Consider the following 27,789-nt stretch of genomic DNA (forward strand, 5'->3'; position numbering starts at 1 on the left):
TCGGAAAATGGCCTCACCTTTAATTTGAGTAAAAGCCAAAGTGTACTGGACAAGTCTTAGCATGTTTCACATAATTGAAATATCATTTTAGAGGCATTTAGAGGAATTGTGTAGTAGAAAGAGCACTGTCATTAGTCCGAAGACCCAAGGCCTGGCTTCTACTAATTCTTTGCTCTTGGGCGAGCTGTTCACTTTTCTTTATACTTTATCCTGTTGTGAAGCTTTTCTTGACTAGCATTTGAAAGACTTCTTAAAAAATTACATAATTTTAGTAAATTTAGATGTGATAAACAGATTTGTTGATAGCACCTGTTACTCTGAAATATGTAGGAAAAATAGTGTGCCAGTTGAGGACTACCAGTTTATAATCAGTAGCTTGAAATCTAGGTAAAATAATGGTAAATTTTTCATGTTCTGATAGACCAAATTTTTAAAAATTATAAAATTTACTTTATTTCTCAAGGACTGCATGAGATTAATGTAAGATGTCATAACAGGTTTTAAACCTAACAGTTTCAGTGAGAAATACCAAAGGTGGGAAATTTAAATTAACTAGTACTTTGATGGACCTTCCAAGACTTAGAAAAAAATTATATATGTAGATATTTGTTAATGGTTACTCATAGCATCTTCATAAAATAAATATTTATTAATAAATGCCAAAGTATTTTGCATCTGATTGTCTAATAAGACATTAGACCTGTGACTTAGCTTGAAATCATATTTTTATCCTGAAATGATAAGTACTGATTTAATTCGCAATTGTTAACAGTAATATGGTTTGTTTTGGTTATTGTGAAAAGTCCTTGAAAACCTAAGCTTGATTTTCTTCTCTGGCACTTCCTACCTATATGACCTTTTGCAAATGACCTATCTTTGGCTTCCTTATCTGTAAAATAGAGATAATGATATACTTTCCTGCAGGGTTATGGAAGATAAGGGAGAGTTTGTTTAAAGGGCCAAATAAAAGCTGGTCCATTTAGCTTACAGAATCTTTGGCGATTCTCAGTTCTAGTTAACTTGCCTTTCTAAATACAAATAGTGGAAATACTGACTATGAAACATGGCTTAATTCTGTTTATCAATATAAACTGTAATCTTTTTGAAACTCTTTGTCCCAGTTTTGTTGAGATGTAATTTATATGCAGCACTGTATAAGTTTAAGGTGCACGACATCATGACTTGACTTACGTACATTGTAAATTGAGTACCACAAAAAGTTTAGTCAACATCCATCATCTCACTCAGATACAAAAAAAGGGTGGGCGGGATTTCCTTATGATGAGAGCTCTTAGGATCTACTCCCTTAACAACTTTCATTTATACCACACAGCAGTGTTAACTGTCATCGTCATGTTGTACATTACATCCCTAGTACTTATTTATCTTCTAACTGGAGGTTTGTGCCTTTTGACCACTTTCATCCAATTCACCTTCATCCCTTATCAGATTTATGATGGGCAGATGTTTTTTCCCATTCCATAGGTTGTCTTTTCATTTTGTCGGTCATTTCTTTTTCTGTGCAGAAGCTTTTTAGTTTGATGTCATCCCACTTGGATTTTTGTTGCTTGTGTTTTAGGTGTATCATATCCAAAAAATCATTGCCAAGACCCATAATAAGGAGCTTTTTTTCCCCCCGTTTTCTTTTAGAAGTTTTATTGTTTTGGGTCTTATATTTAAGTCTTTAATCCATTTTGAGCTCATTTTTGTGAGTGGTGTAAGATAGGTGTCTTTACACCTGAATATTCGATTTTCCCGGCACCATTTGTCAGAGACTGTTTTTTCTCCATTGAGTATTCTTGGCTCCCTTGTCAAATATTAGTTGACTGTATATGCATGGTCTTCCTGAAATTCTTAACCTATTTTATTCAGCATATAAAAGGATGAACAATCTTCTTCAAAGAAACCTTTTGGAATCAATTTGTTTAGTTAATACACACACACACACACACACACACACACAACACATATATGGCTGATTAACAGTCAGTTGTAGTGTAAATAATTTGAGTTGACAACACTGAGAATGAAGTAGTTTTATTCAGTCAAATGTAGATCAAAAAATATCTTTCCAATAATAAATTATGTAGAATATTTACTATTCAGAGATGTCTTATTTACATTTTAAGCTTCTTCTTACTTTTATTCAACCTAGAGGTTATCAAAACTGGGAATATTATGAAGGCTAGTGTCAATAAATGGAAAAAAATGAATAAATGTATGCATTGGCATATTATTTAGAAATAATGGAGGTAACTACTGGAAGAAATCTCTAGAAGATTTGAATGTAGCTGCTTGCGAAAAGCAGGACAGAAAGGTGGGGAGCATTGAGCCGAGGAACTAATCTGCTTCATCATAAATTCTTGTGGGTACTATTTGACTTAAGGAATGTACATGTACTATTTTGATAAACATAAAAATTGAATTTAGAAATTTTTTATTAGCTACAACATTCCCTGAAGTGTTTTACAGGAACAGTGGACTGAGGAGATAGCCACTGGCATTCCATGATCAAATAAGTTCCAGAAACACTTTACCCTGTATTTGCCTCATGGAACTTTGTAGTACATGTCAGTTTATTAAGGGTTCTGAGAATTACTGTAGTAGAGAAATTTGACTCAGCATTTCACAACTTACTTGCTTACAGAACCAATTCGTCTCTAATACATATTAAAATTCTGTGACTTGATATCCTATATTACACCATTTGAAAAACTTTCAAAGACCCCAAATGAAACATTTTATTATGTGGTCCACAAGGGAAGAGTTTCTTAAAAATAAGCCTCTTTCCTCTTTAACAAGAGGCCCTACAAACTAATGATTTTTCTCTTCTTGCTCTGAAGAAGATAATGTTTGATACAAAGGGTGTGTGTGTGTGTGTGTATGTGTGTGTGTGTGTATGTATGTATGTATGTATTACAGTGCACCCACTGTAGCTTTCCAGAAAATCTGGGTCAGACAGCTAGACGGGGATGGGGCGAGTGGGGGAATGAAGGATAATTTCTCACACCCCTCCAGTGCTAATCGTGTCTACGATAGGCTCTGATGCACTTTCTCATCCTGCTCCCATCAGAGACTGGGGAGTGGTCAGGCAGCGATTGCTGGAGCTGGGGAGGAGATTGAGTGGCATGAAATTTATGTTACTGCTTAGGGGCCAGCATCAAGGCCAGAGTCTTCTTTTTTTTTGACTGTTGCATTGGAATCAGTGGAATCCGTCCCAGATGTTGATATCAGTGCTCCTGTAGTTGAGAACGGATATATGATATTTTGTCATATAGTTGATAGGCATTGCCGGCACAGAATAAATTCCTGCCTCCTGTGAAAGGAGGGGTGTGACCCATCCCAGCAGTAATGTGGCTTTCCTCTGGCAGATTCCCAGTGTGGCCAGAGGCAAGCATAGAGCTTTAGAACACTCCTAGGGCTGTATCTGCCCTTGAAAACCATTTGAATAGATGGTTTAACCTAAGTATTTCTGCATTGAAAAAGGACATCCTCCTTTAGCTGGTTATCTAATGAAAGTGACATATAAGCAACTGTATAATTGTAGGGGAAAGATGCCCATAAATAGCTTTTCTAATAACTCTTCTGCATATAAAGTAATATTGCTATTACTGATAGCTTTTATGGACAGGAACAGACACCGCCTTGATCAATAGTAAAACATGGTATAGTGGATGAAATATGGCTGTAGGCAGAGACAGGTACTGGTACCAGTAGTTAGGTTGTCATATGGTTCAGAAGATGAGTTAGCCATACAAGTGTAACTCCTAGATGCTTTGCATAGGTTTTCATAACCAATAGGAAATACATTTTTCATCAAGTAAGAAGTGTTAATATTGAATATACGAGCCAAAATAAAGAACCTAAGACCGTTTACATTGTCTAGCTAGCAGTTAGCGAAATGGACTTGAGATTCGGGAGTCAGCTAGCATTTGTAGTCGTGGGTGTGGGGAGAAATAGATGATAAATGTGTACATGATTTTATTTATTTTTAACTTCCTTGTTTGTTTGGTTGTTTGGCTGTGCTGGGTCTTAGCTGCGGCCTGGGGGATCTAGTTTCCTGACCAGGGATCGAACCTGGGCCCCCCCTGCATTGGGAGTGCGGAGTCCTAGCCGCTGGACTGCCAGGGAAGTCCCTGTACATGATTTTTAAAAAGGGTAATTTCAGACAATTATATTGAAGAAAATAAAACAGAAAAACGTTGTAGAGGTGGGGAGGTTTGCTTTGCTGGGGCAAGCAGGGAAGGCCCTTCCTGGAGGACGCGTGAGAGCTGAGACCTGAGTAAGGAGGCAGCCACACGGGGATGGAGGATGACACCCTTCCAAGCAGAGGAGCAACAGATACGTTTAGAAGAATGAAGAAGTAGAGCTAAAAAGAAATTCAGCCTTCTAAATTTGTAATCTTTTCAGTACCACCATAACAGTCCTTAGAATGATTATTGAGATTCCTTCATAATAATTTAGTTAAAGTTATATGTGAGTGATTTAATTGAAATATTTCTTACTTCCAGACTTTTGGATCCTTTGCTTTCCCCTTCAATATGCAGCATACCATCAGAATTTCTCTGAAAATAGCTACATCTTGAAGAACAGTGTGATTTTTTTAGTATTTCAGCTTAATTATAAATGACTCATAATTTTAACACAGTTTTCCACTGGACTTGAAATCTGCTTTGGGGCATACTGAACTCTAGAAGCATCTTTCACTGTTTCATTTAGACTTTGAAACTTAATTGTCATCTCTTAGAAACTCTCTCCTGTGAGTGGGGGGCACTGCTTCTGTTGATAAGATTCGGTGCCCAGGCATATTTTGAGAAAGTCATTATTCCTTTTGCTTTATGTAATACAGCTAATGCCAAGGAACTATGCTCTTCTTTGTGTTTGTGTTTTATTTTTATGTTAATGTGGACTGTATACTAAGTTTAGAAAACCTTTAAAGCAAAGCATAACAGATTTATTTGAGATGTTATCTTTAGTAGTATTTGACCAGCTTACGTTCTAGAGAATAGCCCACCAAGCTCCTGAGCTTCAAGAACTGACTGTCCACTAGGCAGGCTGTGGGCCACGGGTGTGACCTCTTCTTCCATTTCAGAGTGTTGAGGGTGGTGTGCCTGGGAGACTTGCCCCAGGCCTGGCTTTGCTGAGACTAGAACAGAAGAAACCATTGGCGTTCTCCAAGGTGAACAACAGAGAAGAAGGTCCAGCAGAGACATAGGCAGAAAGGCCATAACTAGCTCTCCCGAGGTTCTGCATAGAGATGCATTTGGGTGCTGCGTGGAAAGTAGATCAGGAGAGCTTTCCTTCAGGCAGTGCTTTTACAGAAAGGATCCTCCCAAGCTGGGATAACAGGGACCAGACTTACTCTGCCACCTGATGCAGCCAAAAAACAGACGAAATAAATGAAAATAACACTTTGGAAGACATTGGGGGCAAAGAAGAGAAGTGATCTCCTTGATCGATAGGGAGCAGGTGGAACGAGCCCTGTGGTTTCCCCAGCATCCTGCCTTGCGTGTTTCCAGGCTAAGTGCAGGGAGGGGCCCCGGTAGAGCCTGGCAGACTCTCTGAACTGAAGAACGGCTGAGCGCCTGGGGACCCAAGGCAGCCAGCGTTCACAGGACACGGTACCAGGGAGAGAGGATACCGAAAATCTGCAGAAAGCTTCCCTGAATATTCAGCAGAGGACCGGTAATTCATGTGAGGAAACCACCTGAGGCAGGAGGAGAATATCATCCAAAAGGGTCAGTTAGCAGTGCCCGGGGCTCACATCCTCACATCGTGCCTGAGCCCAGCGGCCAGACTGAAGAAGCTTAGAATTCCTGGGGTGCCAGGCAGAGCACGCAGGAGCGTATCCTTCAGCAGGGCTACAGTTAGCCCTTGACTGAGCCCTCTTCCAGACCTGCTTAACTAACCATAAAAGCAAGCATCAAGAAGATCAAACTGTTTCCCAGTAAATTAACTGCATCCCAGAACAAAGCTGAGGAGTATTTGTAGAAATACAAAAATACCTCATCGCCAACAAGGTAGATCATTCTAACAGGTTGCTTGTGAATGGACAAGATGCATGGCACACTGAAGTTAAAATATCGTTCTAGAGAAAGATCGTATACAGGTTGTGTCAGATTAAGACGTTCATGGAGACCAAATCCATGATGCACTTTAAATATTTAACCTGTATTTTTCTTAGGTCTTTAGGTAACTAAGCCCATTGACAAATCAGTCCTTATTTACCTGACCTCTTGAAACTGTCTTTTTTTTTTTTTTTTTTTAACTTCTATAACACTCATATCCTAAATTTTCTTCTCTACTGTAGGTTAGTGTCTAGTTGCCATGGTAGATGCTTTAATTCTGTTATTCTCTTGGGTTCTGTTCTTGGTTGTTGCCGCCTCGCATTCTACGTATTAAAAATACCTTGTTCTGTAACACATGCCCCTCCACAGTACCTGTGTAAGGAACAAATGACAGCAGGGACTCTTCTAAGATACAGTTTTGTGAAAACTACCTCAAGCAGGTAAACCAGCTCTCCCCCATTCCCACCTTCATCCACTTTCTACCCTCTTAGCCACAAGCTCACCAAGTGCATAAGGGTACACGTTTTCACGACTGTAGAATGCTAAGAAACAAAAGATTGGGTAGTAGTGAATAGTAGCCGGTCTTTTGTGAAAGAGGTCTTGTAAGATCTTTCCTATGAACTTTCCTATCCGTCAGCCATAACAAAGGGACGCTTTTCTACTGTGTTCAATACAGAAAGTATTGCTGATCATACTTTAAAAAAATTTCCCCTAAACATTTTCAAATATGAAGAAAAATGTGAGAGTTGATTTTGCACTTCACATTTTGAATGTGGTATTTTGCCATAGAGAATCATTTTGTTAGGTTTTTATCATAGATTTGTCCTGGGGAAGCAGTTTAGTGTTTAGAGAAAGTGTGCTTCCATCTGTGAGATGATTGTGTTTATGGAGACATTTATCCAGTGGTTCCAATCTATTAAGTTTGCATCTGTGGGTCTGATTTAGTTGATTTCTATACGTATACAGATTTAATATACTTCTTGCAACACTCCATAGATTTATTTATTAATGTGATTTTTTTTTCCTGCCCTCATAACTCAACCCCTGTAGAGAAAATGATTAAATAGCAGTTTCACCCTTTGGAAATATTAGATTTTTGAGTCTGGTGTTATTTGGTGAATGTTTTAGTTTCAGGGTTTTTTATGCTAAATTTTGTGACGGCCTTTGCTGAATTGAGTAAAATTTAAAGTATGGTAAAATCTAAAGGAAGGCATTTCAATTCTCTCTACTTATTTGATCTTCTGAAAATATGATTAAACTTTGAAAAAGAAGAGACTCAGATGTTTGAAATTGCAAGAAGCAAAAACGTTGTTATCAGATGAGAGACTATGTGGTCAAACTTTTTTATAAAGAATAAAATCCTCCCTGGTCATAGCAAAGGCTTCTTTGAAGAAGCAGCTATTCTTTAGTCATTCTGCAGCCACAGTACTTGATAATCATGACTTGCTGAGTGTCTGTTGTGTCTGACTCCGTGCACATGTGTGATCAGGGCCGATGAGACGTGATCTCTGCACTTTAGGATCTCTGCAGTGTAATTGTAGAGATGATACCTGCCTGGAGATCACTGCATTACAAGGCAGTGCACCAGGGGTTATAAAACTGATGGACCTGAGTGCTATAGGAGTTGAGGTAAGGGGAGATTGCCATTTGAGTGTGAAGGATATCTTCATGGAAAAGGTGAACTTGGATAAGAGTTTGGAGAGTAGCCAGAACTTACAACTCCCGGTCACCTATGCTTTTTCATTTATTTGGTTAGCTGCGAGTATGACGTAATAATGGTCAAGGGTGAAGCATCTGCCATGTTTTCAATCAGTGTTACCTGTCATCATCAGTTATGCTTTCCCTCAAAACTCAGTTCAATCCTGGCTCCTCCAGGAAGCCTTTCCCGGCAACCCACAGTGTGTGAGTTGCTCCCTCCTCTGTATTCCTAGAAAATCCTCAGCATGGCTGGCATTATCAGAGCACTAATCTATGACATCAGTTTCTAACTGTTGCTTTACTTCTGTCTCTTCTCACTAAAATTCCTTGAGGTTATGGAACGTGTATAACCCAACCTGAGCATTATTCCTGCTGCTATCCCTAACATTATTCCTAGTGTCTAAGGCTCCGTACATTTTCTGTTGAATGATCGATCAAAGATTACATCCAGTATGAGAAAATGAATATTTATGCAAGGCACGATATTTATCATCATGACAGTAGTGACGATGGGGAGAAATGGATGGATTCAGGATATGTTTTGAGATCGAATTAATAGGATATATTGATGGATTCGATGTGGGGAAGGAGGGAGATGGATAAACCAAAGCTTGAGGAACTTGGTAATGGCATGAGTTGAGATGAGGGAGACTGAAGGAAGAACAGGCTCTTTTTAAAAAAAATTTATTTATTTTATTTATTTTTGGCTGCCGTTGGGTCTTCATTGCTGCACGTGGGCTTTCTCTAGTTGCGGCGAGCAAGGGCTACTCTTCGTTGCAGTGTGCAGGCTTCTCATTGCGGTGGCTTCTCTTGTTGCGGAGCACGGGCTCTAGGCACGTGGGCTTCAGTAGTTGTGGCATGCGGGCTCAGTAGTTGTGGCTCGCAGGCTCTAGAGCACAGGCTCAGTAGTTGTGGCGCGTGGGCTTAGTTGCTCTGCGGCATATGGGATCTTCCCAGACCAGGGCTCGAACCTGTGTCCCCTGCATTGGCAGGCGGATTCTTAACCACTGTGCCACCAGGGAAGCCCGAACAGGCTCTCTTACAGGTGTTGTTGGGAAGCCTGCTCCACTTTGAGCAGAGCTCTCAAGTAGGCAGTTGCATTTGTGTCTGGAGCTCAAAGAAGAGACCAAGACAGGAAGTATAAATCAGGAAGTCAGTATGTGGGTGGTATTTAAGACTGCATAGCTGAATGAATTGCCTTGTGAGAGAATGTACGTTACGCAGAGGGCCCAGGACCAGGCTGGCAGAGCTCCAGCACCTAGCGGTCTGGAGGGGTAGAGGAGTAGCAGAAGGAGCTGAGGGAGAAGGAGACAAATGAGCAGAAACTTTCTCAAGCAATCAAATTCTGCTGAGGGATTCGGATGAAAACTGAGAGCAAGCATTGCCTCTGTCCACTTAGTGATTGCCGGTGACCCCCACTGTGCAGTGGTGGGGACCGGAAGCCAAGCTGGAGTAGGTTCAGGACTGAACGGGCAGTGGGGCAGCTGAATCCCTGAGTGGGTTTCCGGGGATGGGAGTCATGTCTTTCAGCATCAACAGCCCGAGGTTTCCCACCTTCCAGATTATTTCATTAAGTTCCAAACTGAACTCATGCACTGCCCTCCAAAAATCTGCTCCTCTTCCTAAGTTCTCTGTTAACGAATTCCCTTTCCTTCCAGTGATGCAGACTAGAACTCTCATGGTTATGTACTTAGGCCCATGTCATCCGTTGCCATGGTCTGCTGAGTCTCCACGGCGTGTTTCCAGTTGGACTCCCTCTCTTCATTGCCATTGCCGCTTACGTTGCCCTTTCCAGGCACTAATTAGCTCTTCTTCGAACTCTTCTAATAGTTTCCTGGGTGCTCCCTGCTTCACTCTCCCCCTTGTTAGTACATCTGTCCATCACAGCTAGAATGTTCTTCCCAAAGCACAGATTTGCTCAAGTTATTCTCCTGCTAAAAATAAAACCAAATCCTTTTAGCCCGGCACTCAGAATCATCTACCTCTTTAACCTCATCTCCCACTACTCTCTCTTCATCCAGCCTGCTGTTCTGAATTACTTGTTCTTTCCTAAAGATAACCCACGCAGTTCAGCCTCCACGGCTTCACTTTCACCGTTACCTCTGCTTGACGTGCCTTTCCCTCCCTTACATCTTCTGTATTTCCAGATGCTGTTACCTTTGACATCGTGGAGTTTGCCCTAAAAATTACCACACTTCAAGGCTTTCAGTGCTGCTGATTTCCTTTATCGGTTCTTTCAAAGTTCCGTAGTACTGATTTTTACCTTAAACCACCATTATCTGTACCACCACTCCCTCAGCCAGTCTTCTTTTGTAGGAATTGGGTACAGGAGTGGATTACTTTCTGAAAGGAAGGTTCATGAACTGCCGTGGGTCCTAACAGTCTGTAAACAGAGGTGTCTAGGGAGAGCGCCCCGCTCGCCTTTCCTCTTTCTCATAGCAGCTTTCCACTGCTTTGATGAGGCTGCCAGAAGCTTGGAAGGTGGGCACGGTAACTCCACGTGAAAGCTCCCCTCCGTTGGGCAATGACTCACTAACAAAGTAGACACTGGATTCTTCGCTTTATGGTTTTTAGTACTCAGGGCGAGAGGAAGGGAAAAACAATGTCTGAAATCATTACTCCCAAGTTTCACCTTTTTAAAACAGGAGGTGCTTTTTTGAAATTTTGTTTTTACTGCTGCATGTTCTAAAAGAAGGAAGGCAGACACTGTCTAAAGACTGTAATCAGAGAGAAAAGAATGACTTCTTTAAAATACTGAACCTGAGTGTTCCATCATCTTGTCCACCCCTTGGTGGCCTTAGGGGATTGCTCACAGGAGGGCATCAGTAAGAAGTAGCTTGAAGGTGTCTCTTCAGGATATTCTCTTACGTTACATGTTGCCTTTCCGCTAGGCCAATTTCAGCTTTCATCCCATTATTGGAGTATAAAGTAGGTTTTAGGCATGTTTACTTTGTACCTACTCTTTTAAGAATGAAGCTGGGCTATTGGCTCAAGGGAAACAATTACACTCTTTTTTTTTTTTTAAACGATAGGATTGAAAATAACCTTCTTTTTTCTTAGTTAATGAACTCTGGTGCTGGGGCAATATTATCATGAGTTGGTATTTTTAGAAAAAAAAAAGAGGGGTGAGATGACCATCTGATTTAAGAACCTTCACTTGGCTGTTACAAGAATAGTGGCTTTTCAGCGGCACCAGCCAGCTGTTCATTGTACTCAACTGTTTTGGAACATGAGGGGTATTGTAATTAGCATGTGGAATACTGATTTGAGAATCTAAAATAGCTCCAGATTTTTAGTAAAACGTACATGCAAATAAAAGATAAACGTCTCATATTTTGAGTGGGATAACAAACCTTTACTAAACAAATTTGCCTCCTAAAAATTATTAGTACTGATAATGAGAAAAATATAATTACAAAATTATGAAGGAAAACCTGAAAAAAACTTGCTTTTGACTTCTTTGTCAAACAAGAAATGTTTTGTGGGCTTCCCTGGTGGCGCGGTGGTTGAGAAGCCCGCCTGCCGATGCAGGGGACACGGGTTCGTGCCCCGGTCCAGGAGGATCCCACATGCCGCGGAGCAGCTGGGCCCGTGAGCCGTGGCCGCTGAGCCTGCGCCTCACTCCGCGACGGGAGAGGCCACAACAGTGAGAGGCCTGTGTACTGCAAAAAAAAAAAAAAAAAAAAAAAAACTTTTGTATTATGGGGACTTCTCTGGTGGCACAGTGGTTTAGAATCTGCCTGCCAATGCAGGGAACACGGGTTCGAGCCCTAGTCCGGGAAGATTCCCACATGCCGTGGAGCAACTAAGCCCGTGCGCCATAACTACTGAGCCTGCGCTCTAGAGCCCACAAGCCACAACTACTGAGCCCACGTGCCACAACTAGTGAAGCCTGCGTGCTTAGAGCCCATGCTCCACAACAAGAGAAGCCACTGCAGTGAGAAGCCTGCACACCACAATGAAGAGTAGCCCCCTCTCGCCCCAGCTAGAGAAAGCCCGCTCGCAGCAACGAAGACCCAGCGCAGCCATAAGTAAATGAATGGATGAATGAATGAATGAATGAATGAATGGATTTATTTTTTAAAAACTGTTTTGTTATATGATTGTTCATCTGTTTTCCCTGACTTTACATGTCCCCAGGAAACTTTGTGTTTCAACATCACTAATTGACACTGACAAAATTACAAACCAGAGGATTTCCTGGAGGCTTGGCCCTTTTGTGTCAGGATGATCTATGGACTTCAATCTTTGATATATGCTCTGCGCTTTCATTTAAAAGGGGAAAACACTGCTCCTATTCTGTATGATTTTTATTTTATTTTTATTTTTTTTAGATGTTAGGGGTAGAAGTTTGTTTATTTTTGCTGTGTTGGGTCTTCGTTTCTGGGCTTCGTTTCAAGGGCTATCTCTAGTTGTGGCAAGCGGGGGCCACTCTTCATTGCGGTGCGCAGGGCTCTCACTATCGCAGCCTCTCTCGTTGCGGAGCACAGGCTCCATACGCGCAGGCTCAGTAGTGTGGCTCACGGGCCTCACAGCATGTGGGATCCTCCCAGCCCAGGGCTCGAACCCGTGTCCCCTGCATTAGCAGGCAGATTCTCAACCACTGCGCCACCAGGGAAGCCCCTGGATGATTTTTAATTAAAGATTTTAAAAATCTGTTGTTTAATATTTATTAGCAGAGGGAAAATTGTTAAGTGCTTTTATAAACTGATTCTTACATATACTAGATGGTTCCTAGCTGGCATTAAAATGCTCTATGTCTTCTTATAAGTGTTTCAGTGTTTTAATAGTTTAAATTTTGGTAGAACCTTTTTGAGCCATTAATAGGGTAATAGCAGAAAAACTGAAAATAGTAGCTTTAGGCTAATTGTACTGGTAATTTCACTGAAGTATAATTGACATGTGAGCATCTAGAAATACCACTCTGGGCATTTGAAGTACTTAAAATTTTATCATCTAAGAGCAGTTTCCAGTGGGAATAGATTAATAAATTTATATCTTTTTTTTCCTACAGGAAGGAACTTGAAACCTTCAAAGGTAATTTTGTGTTTAATTCTTCACTTTAAAGTAGATGAGAGTTAATTGACATCAGATGTTCTCTCTTGTTGATGAAAGAATGCATTCCTTTTTCTTTAAATCAGACAGTTTACATCAGAAAATAAAAGTTTGCTTAATACTGTTTTCATAAATTTTATTTAATCACAAGTGGTTTTGATATTCTTTTTTAGCTGTAACACATGTACCAAGTGAGAGTTTCTGCTAATGACATTATAAGTAATATGTTAGGAGACACAGCGCTAACTTTGAGGTTGTTGAGAATCATAGTGTTTTGGGTATTTTTTAAAAAACCATTTATTTATTATTTGGCTGTGCAGGCTCAGGTCTTAGTTGTGGCACACAGGATCTTTAGTTGCAGTATGTGGACTCTTAGTTGTGGCATGCGGGATCTAGTTCCCCGACCAGGGATTGAACCTGGGCCCCCTGCATTGGGAGCGTGGAGTCTTAGCCACTGGACCACCAGAGAAGTCCCAGAGAATCATAATTTAAGAAGATTCTGGTTTCTGTTGCGCTGAGCCTGGGCCACAACGAGAGGCGGTGGTGATAAAGGCAGAGAGGTGGCCCTGCAGTTGACCCAGAGTCACATGAACCTCCTGCGAGGTTTTCAGTGCTGGGTCATGCTCTGCCACCATCTTGTAACTTTGGATATGTCTCTTTATCTTTTTCAGCCTTAGTTTCTCAATCTGTAAAATTACAAGCTTTGATGCAGCTTTGATGAACTATATTCTGAGATACTAAAAGTGCCCAGCATTGCTTTTTAATTTTAGGGAACTATTGCAGGTGGGCACTGAAGAATACTTGGCCACGTTGACCCTTACTGGTTGTGGGGAAACACTTGTGAAAAATAGGGAAAACCACAAACTTTCCAACAGCTGAAAGCCCTTCCAGTTTGCCACTTTTCAATTACTCGTTAGCAATTGAGTGGTGAAATTTCTTTTCTCAGAGAATTTCAGTAACCAAGAAGACTTTGAATTATTGCTTATTATGTTTCATATATAAGCTAGTATTGACTTTTAGAGTTACTGGTTAAAGATTTTCCAGTATATTATTTACAGTTGAATTGTTCATGTTTATGATTTATTTGGATGTGTTAGAGAAAATAAATAACCCGCAAGGTAAAAGGTATAAAGGCTTATTCCTACTATGACTATAATCAGACAGACTTGTTTTGGCTGAGTTTCTATTTGACTGACTACAGTTATAGTAAATGATTAAGTTCATGGCCAGTTTATTCAGGGCCATGTTAAATGATCATGTGATGTATTTTCATGGCTTCATCATTATTCTTAATCAATTTGTGAACCACAACTCAAGTACATTATTTTTCCTCACTGGTTTAAAATAAGATTTGAAACCCTCATAAAATATTATTTTCCCTCTCCTTTTCTTTTAGTCTGCTAGCATCTTCTTATATCATGTTAGGAGAAAAAAAAGCAAGTTAATATTAAAAGACAGGCAGGAACACAGATTATGCAAAATGTCAACTATGCTTGCATCTCAGTACTGAGGCATTTTTTTTCTGTATGACAGTATTCACAGAAAAAGACCAGCAATTTGAAAAAGGTTAGATAGTGTTACATATTACCTGATAGAATAATTCAATTTATGTGAAATATCTTGTTTACACACACATCCCTAATTATTCACAACATTTAACAGCACATCCAACCCACTCACAGGCCAATTAAAGCTCTCAAATTTGAACAAACCCTAAACTGATTATTGTATCATATCTAGTTTTTTAAAGAATAATATTCATTGAAAATTTTTTCCTCTTGAGTGTTATTTTTTGAATTTTTGAATTTAATTGATTTTTTTATACAGCAGGTTCTTATTAGTCATCCATTTTATACACATCAGTGTATACATGTCAATCCCAATCGCCCAATTCATCACACCCACACACCCACCCCCACGCCCCCAGGGCTTTCCTCCCTTGGTGTCCATACATTCTCTACATCTGTGTCTCAATTTCTGCCCTGCAAACTGGTTCATCTGTACCATTTCTATAGGTTCCACATATATGCGTTAATATGCAATATTTGTTTTTCTCTGTCCAACTTACTTCTCTGTATGACAGTCTCTGGGTCCACCCACGTCTCTACAAATGACTCAGTTTCATTCTTTTTATGGCTGAGTAATATTCCATTGTATATATGTACCACATCTTCTTTATCCATTTGTCTGTCGATGGACATTTAGGTTGCTTCCATGACCTGGCTATTGTAAATATTCCTGCAATGAACATTGGGGTGCATGTGTCTTTTTGAAGTATGGTTTTCTCTGGGTATATGCCCAGTAGTGGGATTGCTGTGTCATATGGTACTTGTACTTTCAGTTTTTTAAGGAACCTCCATACTGTTCTCTATAGTGGTTGTATCAATTTACATTCCTACCAGCAGTGCAAGAGGGTTCCCTTTTCTCCACACCCTCTCCAGCATCTGTTGTTTGTAGATTTTCTGATGATTCCCATTCTAACTGGTGTGAGGTGATACCTCACTGTGGTTTTGATTTGCATTTCTTTCATAATGAGTGATGTTGAGCAGCTTTTCATGTGCTTCTTGGCCATCTGTATGTCTTCTGTGGAGAAATGTCTATTTAGGTCTTCTGCCCATTTTTGGATTGGGTTGTTTGTTTTTTTAATATTCAGCTGCATGAGCTGTTTATATATTTTGGAGATTAATCCTTTATTTGTTTGCAAATATTTTCTTCCATTCTGAGGTTTGTCTTTTTGTGTTGTTTATGGTTTCGTTTGCTGTGCAAAAGCTTTGAAGTTTCATTTGATCCCATCTGTTTATTTTTGGTTTTATTTCCATTACTCTAGGAGGTGGATCAAAAAAGATCTTGCTGTGATTTATGTCAAAGAGTGTTCTTCCTATGTTTTCCTCTAAGAGTTTTATAGTGTCTGGCCTTACATTTAGGTCTCTAATCCATTTTGAGTTTATTTTTGTGTATGGTGTTAGGAAGTGTTCTAATTTCATTCTTTTACATGTAGCTGTCCAGTTTTCCCAGCACCACTTATTGAGGAGACTGTCTTTTCTCCATTGTATATCCTTGCCTCCTTTGTCATAGATTAGTTGACTATAGGTATGTGGGTTTATCTATGGGCTTTCTGTCTTGTTCCATTGACCTATATTTCTGTTTTTGTGCCAGTACCATTTTGTCTCGATTACGTAGCTTTGTAGTATAGTCTGAAGTGAGGGCATCTGATTCCTCCAGCTCTGCTTTTTTCCCTCAAGACTGCTTTGGCTATTCGGGGTCTTTTCTGTCTCCATACATATTTAAGGATTTTTTTGTTCTAGTTCCGTAAAAAATGTCATTGGGGCTTCCCTGGTTATGCAGTGGTTAAGAATCCGCCTGCCAATGCAGGGGACATGGATTCGAGCCCTGGTCCGGGAAGATACCACATGCCGTGGAGTAACTAAGCCCAAGATCCACAACTACTGAAGCCCACGCTCCTAGAGCCTGTCCTCCGCAACAAGAGAAGCCACCGCAATGAGAGGCATGCTGCTCACTGCAACCAGGGAAAACCCGCGTACCACGTACCACAATGAAGACCCAACGCAGCCAAAAAAAATAAATTAATTAATTTTTTTTAAATGCCATTGATAGTTTGATAGGGATTGCATTGAATCTGTAGATTGCTTTGGATAGTATATTCATTTTCACAGTATTGATTCTTCCAATCCAAGAACATGGTATATCTCTCCATCTGTTGGTATCATCTTTAATTTCTTTCATCAGTGTCTTATATAGTTTTCTGCATACAGGTCTTTTGTCTCCCAAGGTAGGTTTATTCCTAGGTATTTTATTCTTTTTTGTTGCGATGGTAAATGGGAGTGTTTCCTTAATTTCTCTTTCAGATTTTTCGTTGTTAGTGTATAGGAATGCAAGAGATTTCTGTGCATTAGTTTTGTATCCTGCAACTTCACCAAATCCATTGGTTAGCTCTAATCGTTTTCTGGTGGCATCTTTAGGATTATCTATGTATAGTATCATGTCATCTCCAAACAGTTTCAGTTTTACTTCTTCTTTTCCAATTTGTATTCCTTTTATTTCTTTTTCTTCTCTGATTGCCATGGCTAGGACTTCCAAAACTATGTTGAATAATAGTGGTGAGAGTGGACATCCTTATCTCATTCCTGATCTTAGAGGAAATGCTTTCAGTTTTTCACCATTGAGAATGATGTTTGCTGTGGGTTTGTCATATATGGCCTTTATTATGTTGAGGTAGGTTGCCTCTATGCCCACTTTCTGGAGAGTTTTTATCATCAATGGGTGTTGAATTTGGTCAAAAGCTTTTCTGCATCTATTGAGATGATCATATGGTTTTTCTTCTTGAATTTGTTAATATTGGTGTATCACATTGATTGATTTGCGTATATTGAAGAATCCTTGCATCCTTGGGATAAATCCCACTTGATCATGGTGTATGATCCTTTTAATGTGTTGTTGGTTTCTGTTTGCTAGTGTTTTGTTGAGGATTTTTGCATCTATATTCATCAGTGATATTGGTCTGCAGTTTTCTTTTTTTGTAGTATCTTTGTCTGGTTTTGGTATCAGGGTGATGGTGGCCACATAGAATGAGTTCGGGAGTGTTCCTTCCTCTGCAATTTTTTGGAAGAGTTTGACAAGGATAGGTGTTAGGTCTTCACTAAATGTTTGATAGAATTCACCTGTGAAGCCATCTGGTCCTGGACTTTTGTTTGTTGGAAGATTTTTAATCACAGTTTCAATTTCATTACTTGTGATTGGTCTGTTCATATTTTCTGTTTCTTCCTGGTTCATTCTTGGAAGGTTATACCTTTCTAAGAATTTGTCCATTTCTTCCAGGTTGTCCGTTTTATTGGCATAGAGTTGCTTGTAGTAGTCTCTTAGGATGCTTTGTATTTCTGTGGTGTCTGTTGTAATTTCTCCTTTTTCATTTCTAGTTTTATTGATTTGAGGAGTTTATCTTTATTGATTTTGTTTATCTTCTCAAAGAACCAGCTTTTAGTTTTATTGATCTTTGCTATTGTTTTCTTTGTTTGTATTTCATTTATTTCTGCTCTGATCTTGATGATTTCTTGCCTTCTGCTAACTTTGGGTCTTGTTTGTTCTTCTTTTTCTAGCCCCTTTAGGTGTAAGGTTAGATTGTTTATTTGAGATTTTTCTTGTTTCTTGAGGTAGGCTTGTATAGCTATAAACTTCCCTCTTAGAACTGCTTTTTCTGCATCCCATAGGTTTTGGATCATTGTGTTTTCATTGTCATTTGTCTCTAGGTATTTTTTTATTTCCTCCTTGATTTCTTCAGTGATCTCTTGGTTATTTAGTAACGTATTGTTTAGCCTTCATTTTTTTGTGTTGTTTACCTTTTTTTTCCATGTAATTGATTTCTAGTCTCATAGCGTTGTGGTCAGAAAAGATGCTTGGTATGATTTCAATTTTCTTAGATTTACTGAGGCTTGATTTATGACCCAAGATGTGATCTATCCTGAAGAATGTTCCATGTGCACTTGAGAAGAAAGTGTAATCTGTTTTTGGATGGAATGTCCTATAAATATCAATTAAAGCTATCTGGTCTATTGTGTCATTTAAGACTTGTGTTTCCTTATTAATTTTCTCTTTGTATGATCTCTCCATTGGTGTAAGTGAGGTGTTAAAGTCCCCCACTGTTACTGTTTTACTGTCGATTTCCTCTTCTATAGCTGTTAACATTTGCCTTATGTATTGAGGTGCTCCTATGTTGGGTGCATATATATTTATAATTGTTATATCTTCTTCTTCGATTCATCCCTTGATCATTATGTAGTGTTCTTCCTTGTCTCTTGTAACATTCTTTATTTTAAAGTCTGTTTTATCTGATATGAGTATTGCTACTCCAGCTTTCTTTTGATTTCCATTTGCATGGAATATCTTTTTCCATCTTCTCACTTTCAGTCTGTACGTGTCCCTAGGTCTGCAGTCGGTCTCTTGTAGACAGCATATTATATGGGTCTTGTTTTTTGTATCCATTCAGCAAGGCCGTGTCTTTTGGTGGGAGCATTTCATCCATTTATATTTAAGGTAATTATCAATATGTATGTTCCTATTACCATTTCTAAATTGTTTTGGGTTTGTTTTTGTAGGTCCTTTTCTTCTCTTGTGTTTCCCACTTAAAGAAGTTCCTTTAGCATTTGTTGTAGAGCTGGTTTGGTGGTGCTGAAATCTCTTAGCTTTTGCTTGTCTGTAAAGCTTTTTATTTCTCCATCGAATGTAAATGAGATCCTTGCCGGGTAGAGTAATCTTGGTTTTAGGTTCTTCCCTTTCATCACTTTAAGTATGTCATACCACTCCCTTCTGGCTTGTAGTATCTGCTGAGAAATCAGCTGTTAACTTTATGGGAGTTCCCTTGTATGTTATTTGTCATTTTTCCCTTGCTGCTTTCAATAATTTTTCTTTGTCTTTAATTTTTGCCAATTTGATTACTATGTGTCTTGGTGTGTTTCTCCTTGGGTTCATCCTGTATGGGACTCTCTGCACTTCCTGGACTTGGATGACTGTTTCCTTTCCCATGTTAGGGAAGTTTTCGACTGTAGTCTCTTCAATTATTTTCTCAGGTCGTTTCACTCTCTCTTCTCCTTCTGGGACCCCTATAATGCGAATGTTTTTGCGTTTAATGTTACCCCAGAGGTTTCTTAAGCTATCTTCATTTCTTTCTTTTTTCTTTATTCTGTTCCGCAGCAGTGAATTCCACCATTCTATCTTCCAGGTTACTTATCCATTCTTCTGCCTCAGTTATTCTGCTGTTGATTCCTTCTAGTGTATTTTTCATTTAAGTTATTATATTGTTCATCTCTGTTTGTTCTTTAATTCTTCTAGGTCTTTGTTAAACATTTTTTGCATCTTCTTTATCTTTGCCTCCAGTGTTTTTCAGAGGTCTTGGATCATCTCATCTTCACTATCATTATTCTGAATTCTTTTTCTGGAAGGTTGCCTGTCTCCACTTCATTTAGTTGTTTTTCTGGGGTTTTATCTTGTTCCTTCATCTGGTACATAGCCCTCTGCCTTTTCATCTTGCCTATCTTTCTGTGAATGTGGTGTTTGTTCCACAGGCTGCAGGATTGTAGTTCTTCTTGCTTCTTCTGTCTGCCCTCTGGTGGATGAGGCTATCTAAGAGACTTAAGCAAGTTTCCTGATTGGAGGGATTGGTGGTGGGTAGAGCTGGGTGTTGCTCTGGTGGGCAGAGCTCAGTAAAACTTTAATCTGCTTGTCTGCTGATGGGTGGGGCTGGGTTCCCCCCATGTTGGTTGTTTGGACTGAGGCAACACAACACTGGAGCCTACCTGGGTTCTTTGGTGAGGCTAATGGCAGACTCAGGGAGGGCTCATGCCAAGGAATACCTCCTAGAACTTCCGCTGCTAGTGTCCTTGTCCCCATGGTGAGGCACAGCCACCCCCCGCCTCTGCAGGAGACCCTCCAACACTAGCAGGTAGGTCTGGTTCAGTCTCCCCTGGGGTCACTGCTCCTTCCCCTGGGTCCCGATGTGCACACTACTTTGTGTGTGCCCTCCAAGAGTGGAGTCTCTGTTTCCCCCAGCCCTGTCGAAGTCCTGCAATCAAATCCCACTAGCCTTCAAAGTCTGATTCTCTAGGAATTCCTCCTCCTGTTGCCTGACCTGCAGGTTGGGAAGCCTGACATGGGGCTCAGAACCTTCACTCCAGTGGGTGGACTTCTGTGGTATAAGTGTTCTCCAGTTTGTGAGTCACCCACCCAGCAGTTATGGGATTTGATTTTCTTGTGACTGTGCTGCTCCTACCATCTCACTGTGGCATCTCCTTTGTCTTTGGATGTGGGATATTTTTTTAGTGAGTTCCAGTGTCTTCCTGTTGATGATTGTTCAGCAGTTTGTTGTGATTCCGGTGTTCTCGCAAGAGAGAGTGAGAGCATGTTCTTCTACTCCACCATCTTGAACCAAGCTCTATCTCTTGAGTGTTTTGTTAATATTTCAAAAGCGTGAATAGGGCTTCCCTGATGGCGCAGTGGTTGGGAGTCCGCCTGCCGATGCAGGGGACGCGGGTTCGTGCCCCAGTCCGGGAAGATCCCACATGCCGCAGAGGGGCTGTGCCCGTGAGCCATGGCCGCTGGGCCTGCGTTTCCGGAGCCTGTGCTCCACGGAGGGAGAGGCCGCAGCAGTGAGAGGCCCGTGTACCGCAGGAAAAAAAGAAAAAAAAAAGCGTGAATAGCATCTAATAAGAAAAAAAGAAATATAACTGCTCTTCCAAGACATTAGTGGAGGAAGAAAATTCATTTAAACATATTATAACAATTGCTTATTTTTTGAACATTGCTTTTGCCTTTGTTTTTCCTTTATATGTTGCAGGAAAACAAAAGGTTTTACTTCCTCCAATTGTTTTATTTCACTTGTAGTCATATTTAGGTTTTTGCTAATTTGGGGAAGAGCTAACTTTGGGGGACAAAAAGGGAAAATTAGTAACCCTCAAAGTTAGTAACATAGAACAGTATGATCCACTGAGTTCTGGGTTCTTCCTTCTATACTCCATTGAGGTTAATGAGTTAAGTTCACCTTGCACTTGTGAAATACTTAGCAAATCTCTACAGCATTATTGAAACTAATTGTTTATTATTTGTTTTTTAAAATATTGGCAACAGGAATGTTTTCTCTGTTCCCCCAAATACTGCATTCATTTAAACTCTTTAGTGATAGTTGCTTGAATATTATTACAATATAAAAAGGTGGGTAGGATCTTAAAAGTCTTAATTTTTTATTTTCAGCAGGGAAGGAACCCCATCATTGTAACTACATGTAGAGTAAGTAAGTTTTTCACAGTCCTTAAAGGCATAGGAAATTGGCCACAAATAGATGTGTCTGTTATTTAGGGATTTTCATCATTTTTTCCAGTTTAATTTTTAAAGTAGATTGTCATTTCATATATAAATCTTAATCACTCTCAAGTATAAGTCTAGAAATATCGTGGCACTGAAAAGAGTAGAGGTGAGGACATCTAGGCTTGGTTACTGTTCTTATCTCCATAACATTCCCGACTTAGCATGGCTTTAATATGCGAACTTGTTCTTTTTCTTTCAGTTATGTGCCTTACCAAATTAACCGTCACTCTCCTTTTTCTCTGTAAAACACAGTGATTGATACTGCAGCGTGCTGAATGCTCGTGGCTGATAGGCTACTCGCCAGTAAAGCCAAATACTTTCATTTCTACCCAGAGTGAATTGTTTGTTCCCAAATTCATTTACCTGTGTTATTGTAATGTGCAGTTTTGGGTTTTTTTTTTTAATTTTAGCTTTACTGGAGTATAGTTGATTTACAATATTGTGCTAGTTTCTGGGGTATAGCAAGATAATTCAGGGGTTTGTTGTTGTTGTTGTTTTGTTGTTTTTTTGCGGTTCACGGGCCTCTCACTGCTGTGGCCTCTCCCATTGCGGAGCACAGGCTCCGGACATGCAGGCTCAGTGGCCATGGCTCACGGGTCTAGCCACTCCACAGCATGTGGGATCTTCCCGGACCAGGGAACGAACCTGTGTCCCCTGAATCAGCAGGTGGACTCTCAACCACCGTGCCACCAGGGAAGCCCAAGATAATTCAGTTTTACACATACATATTTTCATTCATTTTTAGATTCTTTTCTCATATAGGTTATCACAGAATATTGAGTAGAGTTCACTGTGTTATACAGCAGGTCCTTGTTGGTCATCTATCTTATGTATAGTAGTGTGTGTATGTTCATCCCAAGCTCCTGATTTATCCTCCCTCCCCACCCCTCCATGTTTCCCCTCTGGTAACAATAAGTTTATTTTCGATATCTGTAAGTCTGTTTCTGTTTTGCAAATGAGTTCATTTGTATCATTTTTAAAATTAGATTCCACACATGAGTGATGTCATATGATATTTATCTTTCTCTGTCTGACTTACTTAGTATGATAATCTCTAGGTCCGTCCATGTTGCTGCAAATGGCATTATTTCATTTTTTATGGCTGAGTAATATTCCACTGTGTATATGTACCACATCATCTTTATCCATTCCTCTGTCAATGGACATTTAGGTTGCTTCCATGTCTTAGCTATTGTAAATAGTGCTGCAGTGAACACTGGGGTACATGTATCTTTTCAGATTATGGTTTTCTCTGGGTATATACCCAGGAGTGGGATTGCTGGATCGTATGGTAGTTCTATTTTTAGTTTTTTAGGGAACCTCCATACTGTTTTCCATAGTGGTTGTACCAATTTACATTCCCACCAACAGTGTAGGAGGGTTCCCTTTTCTCCACACCCTTAATGTGCAGTTTAATTAAATATCAGATAAAATGATGAAACCTCAGCGTTAAGGAGAATTGTTTGTAAGAAAATTAAGTTGACTGCTTTGGAAGACTTAATGTAGGTAAATAGCTTTTTAAAATTGCTGCAAAATGTATAATTAGAAATTAGAAAAGACTTAGGGGAAAATAATAAAAATTCTGAAAGGTTCTATGCACAGATTGCTTCACAGATCTTAAATTCCTGCTCTGCTTTTAAAAATAGGCTGGAAATTTTATCCAGTGCAGTATATGTGGCTTATACAAGGATTTTTTCAACAAGTTGATCTATACTCAAAGAATTCAGGGGAAAAAGTATGGTTGTATTTTAAATTAAAGTGGTTTTTAATGGATTCCAATATTAACTGCCTTTTGAAAAATTAAATGACCAACATGGGATCCAGTTGTATCATATAAGAGGACATGCACTGTAATCTCCTCCTCAATACAACATTACCCAGCTCTGTCAGAAATGTGACTGACAGTGTGAAAACATGCCAGGATTTAGGGGTTATCACTATCACAGTGGGTGAATCATCATGAGAGTATGTGGGGAAAGGCAGGTAAGACCAGCCTGATACAGTGTGATCACATTTAAGGCTTAGCTCTGGGAAGCGGGGCCAATGAAGGAGACAGGGCCAGAGTGGTCACTGAAATTGGAGGAAGACCAAGAGAATTCAGTGACAGGAAGTCCAGAGAGGAGAAAGTTTAAACTAGAAGTGGTTATCAGTGCTCTAAGTAATGCAAAAAAGTTGAGCAGAATGGGGATGAATAGACAACTGGTGGCCCGACAGAGCTTGTGAAGGGAGAGTCCAGATTGTAAATCAGAGGTACACGAGAAATTAGGAAAGAAATGAAAAGGTCACTTGAGATAGAATCAGGATCAAGGTCAGGGGAGAAGGTGAAGTTGAAGATGTTAAGGAGCTGATTAAGATCTAGAAAAGATGGGAAGAAATATCCAGATAGATTATCCTTGTAGAGGATCCAGGACATCTCTTTCTCTGAGACCTTAGAGGAGAAAAGGCTGGCTGGTAATACAGGGAAAAGAATCTGTGTATGGAGGTAGTCTGAATTTGCAAGGCTAGGCTCAGAAGTAGAAATATAAACCAAAACAAATATGCTTTGGTTAACACAAAGCTGGGAATTAAAGAGCATATATGATGGATCAGCAGATCATGGTAATCCTGGGTGCTAATGAGATCATGATTAAAATGACTGGCCATGGAATTCAGGCCAGAAAGGAGAGGCCTGATGAGACCAGTAAAATAAGATACAAGGTACTGGGGATGGCGTACGCCCTCAAGGTGAAAAACACTTTGGTCGTTGAGATGGATCTTGTGGTCAAAGAAAGAATTTCAGTTTGAAATCTTTGAGGTGGAACAGTTCCCAGTGATAATTATAGCTAAATTTGTGTTAAAAAGAAGAAATAAAATTAACAAGATTGTCTGAATTGGAGAATTCTGAGACCATTAGGAGACTCACTTGTTTGGATGACTTGGGTATGGATTATGGGTACTGTTGGCTTGGCAGCCATAGCATGTCACAAATTTGGATGTAATCAATAGATGGTAAACTTGGGTAGAATGTGTTGGTTCAACTCAAGGAGTTAGCTTAACATGTAACACAAAACTCTTCAGCTGCCATTTGGCAATATTTAGGTAATGGAGACTCAGGTTGGGTAAGACAGCTGTCCTCTGTCCTCAAGGAGCTAAAAGCACTGTGGCAAAGCTTATAGGATAGAAAGGCAAATGTATAATTTAAATACAATGTAAAAAATATTAAAATAAAAATAAGCACACTAAGGCAAGAGTAATGAGCTATTTAGAGAGAGGCACCTGAGTGCTGACCTGGCAGAAAAGGGTAATAAGGACATTCCAGGAAGAAGAAAGAACAATTGCAAAGATGCAGAGATGTTTATTTTATTTCAAGAATACAAGTTAAGGGGGAGACCTTCAAGATGGTGGAGGAGTAAGATGTGGAGATCATCTTCCTCCCCACAAATATATCAAAAATATATCTACATGTGGAACAACTCATAAAGAACACCTATTGAATGCTGGCAGAAGAACTCAGACTTCGCAAAAGACACCAGAGGATGACCTAACATGCAGAGGCAGGGCCAAATCCAAAGCTGAACCCCAGGAGCTGTGCGAACAAAGAAGAGAAAGGGAAATCTCTCCCAGCAGCCTCAGGAGCAGAGGATTAAATCTCCACAATCAAGTTGATGTACCTTGCATCTGTGGAATACCTGAATAGACAAGGAATCATCCCAAATTGAGGAGGTGGAATTTGGGAGCAACTGTATACTTGGGTTTCCTTTCTGCATCTAATTTGTTTCTGGTTTTATGTTTATCTCAGTTTAGTATTTAGAGCTTATTATCATTGGTAGCTTTGTTTATTGATTTGGTTGCTCTATTCCTTTATTTATATATATATATATATTTTTTTTTTTTTTTCCTTTTTCTCTTTTTGTGAGTGTGTATATGTGTGCTTCTTTGTGTGATTTTTGTCTGTGTGGGTTTTCTTTTACCGTTTGTCCTAGGGTTCTGTCTGTCTGGGGTTTTTTTTGGCTTTTTAGTCGAGTTTTTAGCACTGGTTACGTTGGTGGATTTGTTTATTGGCTTGTTTCTTTCTTTTTTTATTACTTTTTAAAATTTTAATATATTTTTTAAATAACTTTATTTTTTTTCCTTTTTCCTTTTTTCCTTTTTTTTTTCTCCCTTTTCTTCTGAGCCGTGTGGCTGACAGTGTCTTAGTGCTCCGGCCAGGTGTCAGACCTGAGCCTCTGAGGTGGGAGAGCCGAGATCAGGACACTGGTCCACCAGAGACCTCCTGGCCCCATGTAATATCAATTGGCGAGAGCTCTCCCAGAGTTCTCCATCTCAATGCTAAGACCCAGCTCATCTCAATGACCAGCAAACTCCAATGCTGGACTCCCCATGCCAAACAACTAGCAAGACAGGAACACAGCCCCACCCATTAGTGGAGAGGCTGCCTAAAATCATAATGAGGTCACAGACACCTCAAAATACACCACCAGATGTGGACCTGCCCACCAGAAAGACAAGATCCAGCCTCATCCATCAGAACACAGGTACCAGTCCCCTCCACCAGGAAGCCTACACAACCCACTGAACCAACCCTACCCACTGGGGGCAGACACCAAAAACCACGGGAACTACAAACCTGCAGCCTGGGAAAAGGAGACCCCAAACACAGTAAGTTAAGCAAAATGAGAAGACAGAGAAATACACAGCAGATGAAGGAGCAAGGTTAAAAACCCACCAGACTAAACAAATGAAGAGGAAATAGGCAGTCTTCCTGAAGAAGAATTCAGAGTAATGATAGTAAAGATGATCCAAAATCTTGGAAATAGAATGGAAAAATACAGGAAACATTTAACAAGGACCTAGAAGAACTAAAGAGCAAACAAACAATGCTGAACAACACAATAAATGAAATTTAAAATTCTCTAGAAGGAAACAATAGCAGAATAACTGAGGCAGAAGAATGGATAAGTGACCTGGATGATAAAATAGTGGAAATAACTAATGCAGAGCAGAATAAAGAAAAAAGAATGAAAATATTCGAGGACAGTCTCAGAGACCTCTGGGGCAACATTAAACCCACCAACTTTCGAATTATAGGGGTGCCAGAAAAAGAAGAGAAAGTAATGGAGTGAGATAATATTTGAAGAGAATATAGTTGAAAACTTCCCTAATAGGGGTAAGGAAATAGTCAAGTCCAGGAAGCGCAGAGAGTCCTATACAGAATAAATCCAAGGAGAGACACACCAAGACACACATTAATCCAACTATCAAAAATTTAATACAAAGAAAAAATATTAAAATCAGCAAGGGTAAAACAACAAATAACATGCAAGGGAATCCCCATAAGGTTAACAGCTGATCTTTCAGCAGAAACTCTGCAAGCCAGAAGGGTGTGGCAGGACATATTTAAAGTGATGAAAGGGAAAAACCTACAACCAAGATTACCGAGCCAAGGATCTCATTCAGATTTGATGGAGAAATTAAAACCTTTACAGACAAGCAAAAATTAAGAGTTCAGCACCACCAAACCAGCTTTACAACAAATGCTAAAGGAACTTCTCTAGGCAGGAAACACAAGAGAAGGAAAAGACCTACAATAACAAACCCAAAACAGTTAAGAAAATGGTAATAGGAACATACATATCTATAACTACCTTAAATGTAAATGGATTAAATGCTCCCAACCAAAAGACATAGAGTGGCTGAATGGATACAAAAACAAGATCTGTATATATGCTGTCTACTAGAGACCCACTTCAGACCTAGGGACACATACAGACTGAAAGTGAGGGGATGGTAAAAGATATTCCATGCAAATGGAAATCAGAAGAAAGCTGAAGTACCAGTTCTCATGTCAGACAAAACAGACTTTAAAATTAAGACTATTACAAGACACAAAGAAAGACACTACATAATGATCAAGGGGTCAATCCAAGAAGAAGATATAACAATTGTAAATATTTATGCACCCAACATAGGAGTACCTCAATACATAAGGCAAATGCTAACAGCCATAAAAGGGGAAATCGACAGTAACACAATCATGTTAGGGGACTTTAACACCCTACTTTCATCAATGGGCAGATCATCCAAAATGAAAATAAATAAGGAAACACAAGCTTTAAAT

At 39.7% G+C, this 27,789-nt stretch overlaps 1 protein-coding gene across 2 annotated transcripts in view; it reads left to right on the plus strand.

The window, feature by feature from the left end:
* The window catches only part of DTNBP1 (dystrobrevin binding protein 1), a 120,863-nt gene that overhangs the window by 42,411 nt on the left and 50,663 nt on the right, over positions 1-27,789 (plus strand). For both annotated transcript variants that reach the window (XM_059076505.2, XM_067006736.1), the window contains exon 7: positions 12,781-12,803. In XM_059076505.2, coding sequence (XP_058932488.1) covers positions 12,781-12,803 — 23 coding nt within the window. The remainder of the gene's footprint in view (positions 1-12,780; positions 12,804-27,789) is intronic.

Source organism: Kogia breviceps, chromosome 10 (genome assembly GCF_026419965.1).
Source record: "Kogia breviceps isolate mKogBre1 chromosome 10, mKogBre1 haplotype 1, whole genome shotgun sequence".
Classification (NCBI taxonomy): domain Eukaryota; kingdom Metazoa; phylum Chordata; class Mammalia; order Artiodactyla; family Physeteridae; genus Kogia; species Kogia breviceps.